At 49.8% G+C, this 12626-nt stretch overlaps 1 protein-coding gene across 1 annotated transcript in view; it reads right to left on the reverse strand.

Moving 5' to 3' along the window:
- NUP160 (nucleoporin 160) overlaps positions 1-12626 on the reverse strand; it is a gene marked incomplete at its 5' end in the record, with an annotated part of 28518 nt that overhangs the window by 12645 nt on the left and 3247 nt on the right. Inside the window, 15 exons of the mRNA XM_082485170.1 lie at positions 851-921; positions 1254-1387; positions 2711-2871; positions 2977-3092; positions 3726-3891; positions 5488-5587; positions 5717-5887; positions 6803-6886; positions 7659-7727; positions 8197-8281; positions 9121-9218; positions 9445-9522; positions 10509-10667; positions 11412-11526; positions 12328-12406. Coding sequence (XP_082341296.1) covers positions 851-921; positions 1254-1387; positions 2711-2871; positions 2977-3092; positions 3726-3891; positions 5488-5587; positions 5717-5887; positions 6803-6886; positions 7659-7727; positions 8197-8281; positions 9121-9218; positions 9445-9522; positions 10509-10667; positions 11412-11526; positions 12328-12406 — 1686 coding nt within the window. The remainder of the gene's footprint in view (positions 1-850; positions 922-1253; positions 1388-2710; positions 2872-2976; positions 3093-3725; positions 3892-5487; positions 5588-5716; positions 5888-6802; positions 6887-7658; positions 7728-8196; positions 8282-9120; positions 9219-9444; positions 9523-10508; positions 10668-11411; positions 11527-12327; positions 12407-12626) is intronic.

Here is a 12626-nt window from a genome sequence, read left to right on the forward strand (position 1 = left end):
TACTCCCCTGCTCTGCTTACCACCTCCTTCTGTAACCACTTCAAGGTACGCATCCTCCTAATTAAGTTGCCTTATATTCTCCCCCATTAGGATTTCTCCCCCAAGACCATAACCCAAAGTGTACGTCTTTGCAGCAAGACTTTTAAAATGTGAACAAATTATCATCAGCTGCGATTTCCCCCTTGAGGTACTGGCTGTGAGCAACACTCACATACGAATTGGAAAGTGCTGGAAGCAGAAGCATGTTTCGGGGAAGTATTTCTGCATTCTCTCACTTCCCTGAGCTGCTGCTCCTGCTCGCCGTGGGATAAAGGCTAGGGAGCAGGACAGACCTGCTCTGACCCACCACAACCACTGTAACCTACAGGAGCGAGATGTGAGCTTGGCTGATGTTGCCGGCGTCAGAATTAATAATCAGAGAATCATAGAATGGTTTAGGTTGGAAGGGACCTTGAAGATCACCGAGTTCCACCCGCCCTGCCCTGGGCAGGGACACCTCCCCCCAGCCCAGGTTGCTCCAAGCCCCGTCCAACCTGGCCTTGAACACCTCCAGGGATGGGGCAGCCACTGCTTCTCGGGGCAAATAATGTTTGGCTGAGCGAGGCCTTCCCATCCTCCTCAGGCTGAGGATGAGATCCACATCTCCGGTCCGAGTCCAATGCTTCGAGATACTTTGTTGTTGTTGGTTTTTGGTGGACAGCATGACAAACATCTCCACGTAAAGTGGGGTTATTCAACCACACACTCCATTGGCTCACAGCATGAAGGATTTCCCTCGGATGGCAGAGCCGTGGTGTGCAAGAGGTATAAATAACAAAAACCGAGAGCTGATGAACTGTGGACATCTTACCTAGTTTATGGGGTGTTAGAGCAGTGGTGTCTGCTAACTCCAACACAGATAGATGCTGCAGATTAGATTCCCTAGAGAAGAAAAAAAAAGCCATCAGTGAAGAGACAACAAAACGCCTCCTGCTTTAATTGTGCTCATTGTTCAACTCAAATGACTCCTACTGCTGAAAAAGGCAACAGTGCACAGAACAGCGAGACCTCACACGGCAGAATTAGCACAACGCAAAGAGTCAGCTCTGAGCATTGAAGGAAAAAAAAACCCCAACCCTCCCCAGCACAGCCTGACTCCTAGAGCGATACTCCCACAGTAACCACCAGCTTTTCATACCAGGAAGGGCATTTCAGGTGGATTTAGCAGGAACCTACAATCATTCAAAGACAGAATGAGCACAGTAGAGACTTACAGCGTGTCGACAGGGACGTCCGACGCCAGGCACTGGCTTGCCCACCTGATCAGGTAGTAAGACAGCAGCAGGGGAGAGGTGCGGTGCAGCAGGTCCTGCTGAGACTGGAACAGCTGTCCCCCTCCCAAAACCATCTGCAAGCAAACCACAGAGGTCAGCTCACCGAGAGGCCAAGTCCCGAGCAATGGCAGGAGAAGGGCAATCAGGGAGGTTTTTAATCGGGCTCAGCTTGTCCCGCCTACTAACGCAGCCCACCCAGGGGACCAGCAGGACCCTTGCGCACACCAGAGTAACCCAGGCAGAACAGTGTCCCCTCAGGACCAAGGGGCGAGTTAAATATTCGGGTGGCCCAGACCCTGTGGGGAAAGTTTAACAAACAGCTCTGTGCACACCAAGTGCTTCTCTAGCCTTCAAACACCAGCACCTGCTGATGCCAGGGAGAGCAAAAAGGTGTTTTGCCCTGCCGCAACGACATCACTGAGAGTGAAATCACAGCTTTGCTGCAGAGACCACCTCAGGGCCAGCCCTGTCGCCCAGGCACTGCATCCCTGTACGCTCCAGCCAGGAGCAGCACAGCTAGGTGACGTGGAAGGCAAAGCAATCCACGCTTGTGAAGGACACAAGCGCGCTAAGGTGGCAAAGCGGCAGTCCCTCATCAAGCAAGCAGCAGGTCACATGCCTTGAGAGCACCTGGCTCCAGAAGAGCACCTTGCAACGTCCTTTAAATGCTCCCAGGGCAACCTTATCCAGGAAGAAATGGATTTCTTTTCAACTGAGAAACTACTTCAGTAATGTTTCTAAGTAAATAATATTGGTTTAAACAACACTGCCCTTGTCTGGGGACTTGTTCCGCAGCCCTGTGTCCACCCAAACCATCAGCACCATCCCTCACATGGCCACATGGCCAGCTGGATGGACCCAGACCAGCCCATCCCCAGAGCACAAACACAGCTGCCATCGCGGCAACTGTTTGCGCTGGCTGGAGCAGCCTCAGAGAGGCTGAAACCGCACCTCTGGGTAAACACTGCTGCCGTGACGCAAAGGTGCCGCGTGCTGCGCTGCTGGAGAACAAGGCTGCGATCGTGTGTGTGCTGGGCTGCACAGTGGTGTGGGAGGGATGGGAAGTAGGTGGGAGGGAGAACTGTACGAGCTCAGGCAGCGTTGTTTCAGGCGGGAGGCTGAAAACGATGCCCTCCTCCCACCAAGAGTTTTGCTATCTGCTGCCTGGATGCTCAGCGTGGAAAGAGGGAGTTAGGGTGTGAGCGCAGCGCACCGCTGCTTTGCTTAGGATGACAAAAGCGGCTGGAGGAGAGAACAGGGCTTGGCCCAAGCCTGGGGCCAGTTCAAACAGCCTCCAGTGTTTTGTGGGAAGAGACAGAGCTCACAGTCTGGCACCAGCAGAACCCCAGATCCAAAAGTTCAAAGAAAGTAGCAGTAGCTTCAAGGGCTGTACTCACAGGATCTCCGAGCCGCAGCAACAGCTGTTGGAGGACTAACAGGTCCCGACAGATCAGGAAACGGATCGTGGCAATCTTACATACCCCCCAGCAAACCACACTGACAGCAGTGCCACTACCATACAGCTGGGTGAGGTTCATGCGCATATTTAGATGATGAGCTGAAAGATAAAATCACCGAGATAAGGGCTGGAACTAGACTGACGAGAACACTTGCTGAGCCACCGCTTTCCCAGCTCAAATGCACGGCTGGAGAGCTTTCTCACCTCTCTCCATGTCAGCATCCGTCTCGTAGTCCATTTCTCGGATGAGCACTCCGATGGCATGGATAGGGTTTCTGATCTCCTGCAGTTTGCTGTGTATATCCTCCATCACATTTTCCCTGCAAAGTGAAAAAGATAATAATGGTAATCAGCAACATGAGGTTTAAACTCAAGAGGGCTCCCTTTCCTCCCGTACTGATCCTCCCTGGAAGTGAGCGTATCTGATCAGCCTGGACGTTCTTGATGGGAATCCTCTTCTGGCTTGGAGTTTTATTACAGCGCCTGCAGGGACCAGTCTATTTATTGCACTCCCCCAGGCTACCAGGAAATAACAGTCAGATAGCTGGCATTCCACGGGGGAATGATTTCAGGAGGTTAGCGCAGTAACCACATGGCTTGACCAAGGCTCTGACTTCTACCAAGTGTCTGCAGGCGTTCGCTTTCCACACTGCAACGATCACCTAACGGGAACTTGTTCCTCTTCTGCTCCCTATCTCACCTCAGAACCACTAACATTTTTTTTCTGGAGGGACCCTGGCAACAGCAAGGGGGGTCTGGACAGAAGACCCTAACAACGTCACTAATACCCACGCTCCCCAGCTCTGAGGGGACCTGGAAAAGCCTCCTGCAGCACAGGGAGAGCCTGCACATCCCAAAAGCGCTTTGATGCCAATCAAGGATGGCTCCAGGCAATCCCTGCTCAGCTATCCGGTCCTCCCGGCAGGGGAGCTTCTGCAAAAACATCTCCTTACGTGTCATTAGCTATCAAGTCCTCCAGGATCTGCTCTGCAGCCTTTTCTGGAGGCTGGAGGCGGGAGCAAGCCATTTCCATTATGAATGCCATTTCCATGGAAATTGATTCTCCGATCAGTCGAAGGCACTGGACAAGACAGACAACATCACGAGACATCTCCAAATCTGCAATGAAAGAATCTAACTGTATATTTACAAGAGATTTCAAAGCGAAGATGGGAGGACCATTCAAAAACCAGTTAGTTCAGCTCCTATCAGCAAACTGGTCTCAGTCCCGCATGTCAGACTGACCCTTCCCTGCTAACTATGAGGCCGAATTAAAACAAGGGGAAAACAGGCTTTATTATTTGGGAAGTAAAATACACCGATGCAACAACAAAACAATGAAATTCCCTCCAAGGGGAATTCCCTCCAGCCACAGGTTGAAAGGAAGTAATTAGCGCAGTGTAAGAGCAAAAAACCGCCCAGAGCAAATGGCTCAGGTAGCTTCGCTCTGCCAAGCGGAACCCGCTCACGTTACAGCAGCGATCCATTTGCGGCACTACCTCTCACAGCTGAGAGGATTTTCACATTCTTAGAAGTGATCCGAAAACTCACTACTGAGAATTCAAATCACTGCTTTGCAATACAAGCCTTCACGTAGGCGTTTTTAAAATTAAGTCACATATTTTGAGAAGTTTGCAACAGACAAAGCAGGAACTGCGAGCCTCCCAAACCCAGCCCAGGCCTCCAGCTTTCCTTCCCTCAGAGCCAGAAATAGCTCAACCAAATGGATGATGATTCCTCTTTACAAAAATATAAAAATCACTCGAGCATGAAAGTGGAGCTTAGGTAACATTTTCCGTTGCCTTTTTCTTGTGAAACGTCATTCCACGGCCAGCAAAGCATAGAGGGCACTGTGGCGACAATATTAATGACAACTTTTGCGCACGCTGGCATTGACTTCCCGGATACGCGACCGGGCACACTCCTCCTCCACAGCTTACAAAGACATCTATACAAAAACATTTCACTAAAAACTACGCTTGCAGAACTGGGCAGCTGAGCCCAGGCTGCTCAGAGGATCACAAGTTTCCTCCTCTTCTGTAATCTTTGAAGGGAGTTGTTTACTCCAGCAGCAAGACACAGAGATTGGGGAATTTTATGAAACAGAACTCCTTGCACTGAATCAGAATAGGTCTTAAGGCTCTCGGTGGGGATGGCGAAGCTGCGCAAGCGCCCAGCTGACATAATGCAAAGCAGATTTCATATGGGGATGGGGGGGTCACCCACACGATCAGAAACACGAGCCGCTGCATCCCGCTCTCCCCACCAGCAGTGGGGACCTGCCAGCACGCTATCGAGCTCCAACCTGGCAGAGGTGTCCCACAGAGAGCGGGCATGAAGAAGGCACCAGGTAAGCGCAGCCTACACAGGTAGTTTGTACGGCCACAAGGGCAAAGGATCCAGCAATGCGGGTCCTTGTCACCGAGCAGTCTGAAATCTAAAATTCTTCCTTTTTAAGTGATCTGAAATGAATCACGGCAGATTTGCAGCCTCGACACTGTTTTTTAATTCCTGGCCTGAGCCCGATGCCAGGTTTCACAAAATAAAACTCCCTACAAATGCCAAAATAAGAAAACTATCTCCACATAGGTAATTATGGAGTCAGGAACACTCAAGAGGCCTCTACGGAAACTCCCACATCCCTCTGCCTAGAGCTTCCCTGACATGCAGCATTTGAGACTCCAACAATGAAAGAGCTCTGTGTCTCTCACCTACCGTCAAAGATGGCAGCGTCATCCTCAGTCAGGAGGTGCTCGTTAGAGAGGAGATAGAGATGGTCCACCAAGGAGCAGGGCACCAGGAAAGACAGGGAGCCCTAGAAAGGTGAGGAGAAAGCCCTTCTTTGAGTTCCCCAAATCCACACCTCAGTCAGAAGAACTCCTCCCTAGAGATCACCGCTTCTGTTGGCCGCAGCGGCTAAAAAGCCACCGCCGCTCAGCCTCACCTTCTTCAGCAAGCACACCATGCTGGTGTGGGGATTCAAGTGCAGGGCCAGGGGCCGTGAGAGCGCTTCTTGGTACTGAAGGCAGCAGGCATAGAACTTGGACCAGAACTCCACCTGCAGCTGCCAAAACTCCTCCGGCGAGCACTCGTATTCCGTCACGCTGCCCTGGAACTAGCAGGACCAAAACAAGACTTCGGATGAAGACAGGTAGTGAACCAGAGAGAAAAATTGTAGCATTTTGACGCTCTCTTGCCTCTCGTGACCAATGTCACACCTTTACGTGGTTAAGATTTATAAACAGCAGTTACAGTTCTCTTCGCCACTACCTTACCGTCAAAATCTAAGTTTTTTTGCTACAGGAGTGAATCACACAGCAATCAGCAAGGGGAACAAAGCCCACAAGGACCGTTTCTATACAACCTTAGATAAAGAAGCACTGATGATATCAAGAAAAAGGGCAGCACTGCAAATCTCTTTAAAAACAGCCCGCACGATGATTGCTACAGAGGATGCAAAACTGCCTTTTTTTGTGAACTTTCTAGCAATAATCTAAGCAGCCTCAAGGATGAGCCGCAGGTGAAAGGACTGCTGGCTTAGAGAATCAGGCATATCGGACTAAACCCTGGAGAAGCAGGATAAAACAGGGGAAATTCAGACCCAAAAAGGACAGCCAGTTGATCTTTCAGATAGGTCCCCTAAGCAGATTATCTTCTGGCATCCAAAATTATAAGAAACAGCTCTGCTTGGCGGTGGCCAGCACCCATGTGCAGAGAGAACAGGCAGCACACGATGTGCAACCAGCAAAGCACGCTCTGTGCAAAGTGCACCCAGGGAGCAGAGACAGCAGAACACCATGAAAGAAGAAAGGACTCCAAAAAAGAAGAGGGAATGGAAAAGCCAGGCAGGAAGGATGAAGATTTGTATGTTTTTTAAAAAGTCACATAACTCTCTTGAAGAGACAAAGGACAAAGTAAGACCTGGGGTCGCTCGGCACCTCATTTAACTTCACTGAACCAGCACAGCACTGCATACAATGGACTTAAGAAGAAAACATCATGGGGGGAAAAAAATAAATAAAAATCTCACCTCGCTTTCCACGGCTAAGGTAACCTCTTTTTTTAACTCGTCCCACGTCAGATCCATGTGTCTCTCAGTTCCTTGAGAAAAGATCTGAAAAGCAGCACGGTAAACAAATTTTAAAGCAAGAGAGCTGTCTCCCTAAGCTTCAAGCAGCATTGAGTGACATAAAGCAAAGATAAGAGCATCAGCCAGCGCTTCGCGGGACAGATATATTAAAAACCATGTCAGGCTGCTAAATGTATGTACACGGATGTGCTGCTAGCTTCCCTCTTCCTGTGGAAATGGAGGAAGCCTCTTGACAGGCAGTGCACTGGGATGTAAGGAAACAAGCGCTGCACATCTTCACAGCAGCTCTCTCTCGCACCTTGCTATAGGCCTCCAGAAGGTCACAGCATAAAAAAAAAAAAATCAAAGTGGTCAGCTTTGGAAAAGTTTGGGTTTTCAGTTTTCCTGAAAACAGCACCACGTGTTGCCTTGCCCTGCTTGTAACAGTCCGAGAGGAGCCAGAACTGAGCGGATATATTCTGAGAAACAGCACTACAGCGGGCTGACAGTCTCTGTTCACCTGGCCAAAGCAGCAGGCAATGAAAAGCAAGCCGAGCAACCCGCTGTGCTATCTAAGGGGGGTGGGGGCTGGGGAAAAGTCTTCTGGAAACCACGTTCTGCCTTTTGCCGTCAGCACACTCCAGCTGAAGTATGGCACAACAGCCGCTAACCTGCTTCAGCGACTACTGACAGGTCTACAAACGATCAAATGCAAACTGATGCCCGCCAAGAGCTCCAAAGAATCCCATTGCCTCACATCTATATGGCCAGGAAGGAGAAGCTGAACACAGAGCAGACCAAATGCCCTCTGACTAACCTGTAAAGCATTCTGGATCGCTGCATTTGTGAACCGGCCAGGCATGAAGAGATACTCCAGGTAGGTTTCCTGCAAAGAGAACAAGACAGCAATTTAAGGAAACACACATGTCAGGAGGAGAGCATCTAAAACACTGCTTCTGGTCCTTCCTCCCATTCTCAAGCTCGTGCCCCTGGATCCGCATTGCTTTCCAGCTTCAGTTCGTGCCCACACCCTGCTCCAACCTCTCCCCTTCCAATCCCTTGGCAGCTCCCATGATCGACCACTGCTTCCCCCACACTCCACACCTTGTTAATTCACGTGTCTTGTCTCAAGGCTCTCTCTTGACCAACTTGAAATTCTCCTCATCCCTCAACTTCCGGTTTCATAACCATGCTTAGCGCTTTAACGCTGTGGTAATAGAGGCTAAGGCTTGTCCCCTTTAATTTGGAGTAATTTTAAGACTGTATCAATATAATTTGTACACTTGAACCACCTTAATGTTCTCCTGGGCAGAGAAGCTTCATTACTTCTTATTGCTATTTTATAGTCGGCTCACCCTGGGGTCCTGATCGTGTCGAACCGTCACTTCCTCTTCAGGCAGTGGCTGCACAAAGACCTGGTTCCACTGGCCCGCGACATTTCTGGAAGAAAATTAAAACCAGATTCAGCTTTGCATTGCAACGCTCCAACACAGCACGTCCAGGAGCAGCCACCTGAACCAAACCTGTCACTTCTACCAGCAATCACAGACTTTACAGCACCTACGGCCCTTCAGATCCGGCAACAGGAGCTTTGACTAGTGACAGGAGAGCCAAAAAGCTGCATCCCCAGCCCTGAGCTAACAAAACAGGTTGGATTCCTTCATTTGTATCAACATTATCCCCATCACACACGCTCACCCAGCAACTCTCAGAGTGATCAGTAGCTGCTTCTGCCTAAACACTCACAGCATTTCTTACCCAGAATTTAACTCCCTGGTCTGGTTATGCACCAAGCCTGCCCTCTCAGCTTTATAAAGACAGGGTTGATGCTTTCACATCACTGCTCTCCTCAAAACTCAATCTTTCTTGGAAGAGACGAACCAGTTATGTTTTAAAGGAGCTGTTGGTGAAATACAGTCCTCCCTCTGACATGCTCACTGCAGAGTCCATTCCCAGCAAGCCTGCCGCTCGGCTTTTTACATTTTTCATATTCCTGCAGCGGAGCTGTAGCTTTATGATAAAGCAGAACCCAAAAAAAAAAAAACAAACGTAAAAATCCATGTAATCTGCACTGCAGGAAGACACAGTTGTGCACGTGACACAACACCGCAACAGGAAGAACTAGGTACCGCTGCATCTCCACGCACTTCAGTCAGCAAAGCAAGACTGGAAAAAAGTCAAGGAGTTCGATCGGTGCTTTTAATGAGCAGCATGTGGAGCTGCTCCTGCAGTTACCCCCGCAAGGCTATCAACGCCAATGACTCAGTGCAGAAACTCACTGCTCAAAGTTGATGTATTTCACAACGGTTTGGTTCTCTTCGTTGTGCCACAGCGCCCAGATCTCGGCTGAGGTTAAGGCAAAGTCAACGAGAGTCTCCTAGGAGGAGAGAGCGCACGTATTTACCTTCTTCTCATAAATTCAAGTACAGCAGAGAGACGCGTGCAGTTAACAACAGCAAGACATTCCCTCGTGTCATTTAACCACATTTTGGAAAGAGTTCTTTTTCACAGTTAAATCCCCAAGTCCGGGCCTCCGATCCCTCAGTAAGCAACCCTCCCTCTTGCCTCGGTGCCTCCCGGGGGAGCCGGGCCCCAGCACTCACCTGCGAGGAGAACAGGGAGGATATGTGGTCGAGGCTGTAGCGGTTGCTCTCGGTGCTCACCAGCTGGAAGACACAGAACTACAAACACACCTCGTAAGTCATTTGCTAAAGGACAGCTGCGCTAATAACTAGCATGTCACAGGGAAGCTCGTCTCTCCGGTCCCTCTCCTTGCCTGATCCTACAGTCTCCAGGCCCCTGAGGGCAGGAGGGCTGAGCCGAGCACACCACGCACCGTGCCAAGCCGACCCTCTGCGCCACGCGCTGACATCGCTGACGTCAGCCTTCTCGGCAAGGACACTCGTCTCTGCCTGAACCTGAAGGATTTCTAGTTGCCTTTTGAAAGGCTAAATCAGCAAAATGGTAACACCACCACTGCTGGGCACTGCTAGCAACAACACGACGCGGGAAAGTAAGGAGACTAAGGTGGAAAAGCCCCGAATCCTCAGGCCACTTGTCGCAAACCAAGCTCTGCGCATTCTTACCAGAGCAGAGCATTAGTGGGACAGCAGAAGTCACGATACGCACTTCTACTCCATATGTGAATTCCCTGGAGAACGGAAAGGGTAAGCTGTCCAACAGATGAGATTGCTCTGTGCCGTCATTCCCATCCTGCTAAATTTATTATTCACCACAAAAAGCAGAAGTCCTACAGAAGTCAACGCTTGGCAACGCAGCGATGCATCCGCACGCTCCCAGGAGCCCGACATAAACATACTATCAGTATTTCCATGCTTTTAGCTCCTTTCGGACCTTTCCTTTTCCCACGGTACATACATGCTTTTGGGATCCTACCAGAACAGGAGGTGAACAAGTGAACAAGCACTCACAGCTCAACTTAGTCACACAGGGAGTTCCACTCCCAAGGCAAGAGCACATGTATCTTGCAGTGCTTTGAGAATAAAAACGTTTGTTTATACAGAGAGTACCGCTCTCTCCAGAGGGTCAAACATGAAGCTTTATCCTATTTCTTCCCTTACAGACCCAAATCCAAGGAGCAACGACTTATTTTCCATGCAGCCCGAGAAAGAAGTGTTCACAGGGAGGAAGCCTCGTCACTCCATACCTGCCCTCGCTGGGGCGCGTGCATGTACACGCCGAGGTAAAGCCCCAGGGACTGGGAGAAGGCCAGTCGCAGTCGGTGCCCAGTCCCAGCCGCAAGCCGCAGGTCCCTGCTGACCGGCATGAACTCCAGCAGATCTGCAACCATCAGGCACATTTGATCCTACACAAAATAAAGGTATCAGGAAAGTAGCAAAGGAAAGACTCGGGACTGAGAAACTGCCCTTCTCCCTCATCCTTCCCCCTTTGGCCACTCTGCCCAGATCTTCCCTAAAGGATGGAAGTAAAGCATCCATACACATACCTGAACTACCGTTTAGCTTTTCACCGGTGCCCCCTCCCACCGAGCACATGTGCTTTCAAAGCCCAGGCACATACAATAAACCTTCCCCTCCCTCCCGTAACGCACGCAGGCATTCCAGTGCAGATGAGCCGTGAAAGCAGTTGTGCTGGTCGATTAGCTTTGGCACCGATATTTGGAGCAAGTGGCATGCAGCGAGCAGAGGCTTTTATTAACTTTTTGTTGACAAGAAGCCATGTTACAAAGACGCTCTTATTACCGCTAAAGCAGTAGAAAATCCATTTGGCGTGCCTCCTCGGCCCTTGAAGCGCTCCTGCCTGCCTTCCCGAGCACTCAAGTACGTTTGTAAATAACCTAACGCTACCTTTTACCCTACGCACAAGGCCTTCCTGTAGAGAAAACCCACCTGATTTCCACACGCAGCTACAAACACACGCCACCACTGTTCTCACAAATTGCCCTGAATCCCAGCATGTAGAAGTTGCAGCGACAAATTAACGGCAAACCAAATCTATGCAAACCACCCAGCTGTCATTCCTTAATCCTCAGACTACTGCCCAAGAGGTAACGGAAGATGCTGTTGCCCCGAATCCAGCCCTCACTCACCTTATAGGACCACATCCGAAGTTTATGGTCCTGGCAGAGAGCAAAGAGAAAGGCATCGTGATCTAGGCAGTGAACGGAGAGGCTGATAGGCAGGTCCGATGGGCCACAGTCGCCTCTGAAAATACAGAGTTTATTTCAACAGCTTAAAAGAAAATCAAGGCTAGCGCATAGATCCATGGCACCGGGTTTCTAACACATTGTGCCCAGGAGAGAGCAGCGTTTCAGGACTGTGTGGGTCAGTGTCCAAGGTGCAGAGGAGCCCACCACACCAGTAACAGGTTCTTCACCTGCTTTGGCAGAGCTGAAGCACATCCCCGGCTTCCCCAGCTTAGCGCTCACAGAACACGAGTGAAGGATCCGGAGGGAAGGAGGGATTCAACCAGCCCCAAGCAACACACCGCTGATGGTCAAAGTCATTCAGGGTGTCAGGGAACTTGCTTTCATTTCCAAGTAACAGGGCCTAGAACTTGGTTACGCACTCTAAGGCACTGTAACGATTACAATCCAACACCAAGCCCAGTCGGCACACAGAGCGTCCGTGTCATCCACACGTAACCTCTGCCGGTCAGGAACAAGCCTGACATTTCAGAACAAGGGCAAGAACATACAACTGTTGTAATCCTTAATCTGCGCTGGCTGCGAGCCATATCCTGGGCAAATCCTTGGAGACCAATTAATAGATATAACACATTTGTAGTCACAGACACACAGAATCAGCAGGACTTCATTAAGATGAACTAATCCAGCGTTCGAGTCCCAAATTCCATGCTGCGATAGGTTAACTTTAACCCAGATAACTTTTTTGGCAGAGTGTTTATAGATGCTGACTTGCCCATCTTTGACTTCAGCTAGGAACTCCAGGTGCAGGAATCGAAAAGACAAAATTAGTTCTACTTATTCATCACCAGACACTAACCTGATGGCAGTTGGCATCCAACCGGTAAGGAAACGCTGCATCACTGAGCTCTGTTTCAATTCCACAACTGAAACCGTTCCTTTCAAAATAAAAGCGATATTAAGAGATATATAGAGTATTCATTAACAAAATATTTACTGCCACCAGCAAGGAGCTTCGCAGGCATGATGTAAAAGAGCTTTTGCGTGTGTGGAGTGAATCGGTATGACACATGACAAAACTCAAACTCAGGAGAAATTCAAAGCTAGGAGAGGGGATGCCACACCGAGCGGTGTTTGGCAGAGACGGATGCGAGGAGG

This window comes from Vanellus vanellus, assembly GCF_965231255.1.
Source record: "Vanellus vanellus genome assembly, chromosome: 6".
Lineage (NCBI taxonomy): Eukaryota > Metazoa > Chordata > Aves > Charadriiformes > Charadriidae > Vanellus > Vanellus vanellus.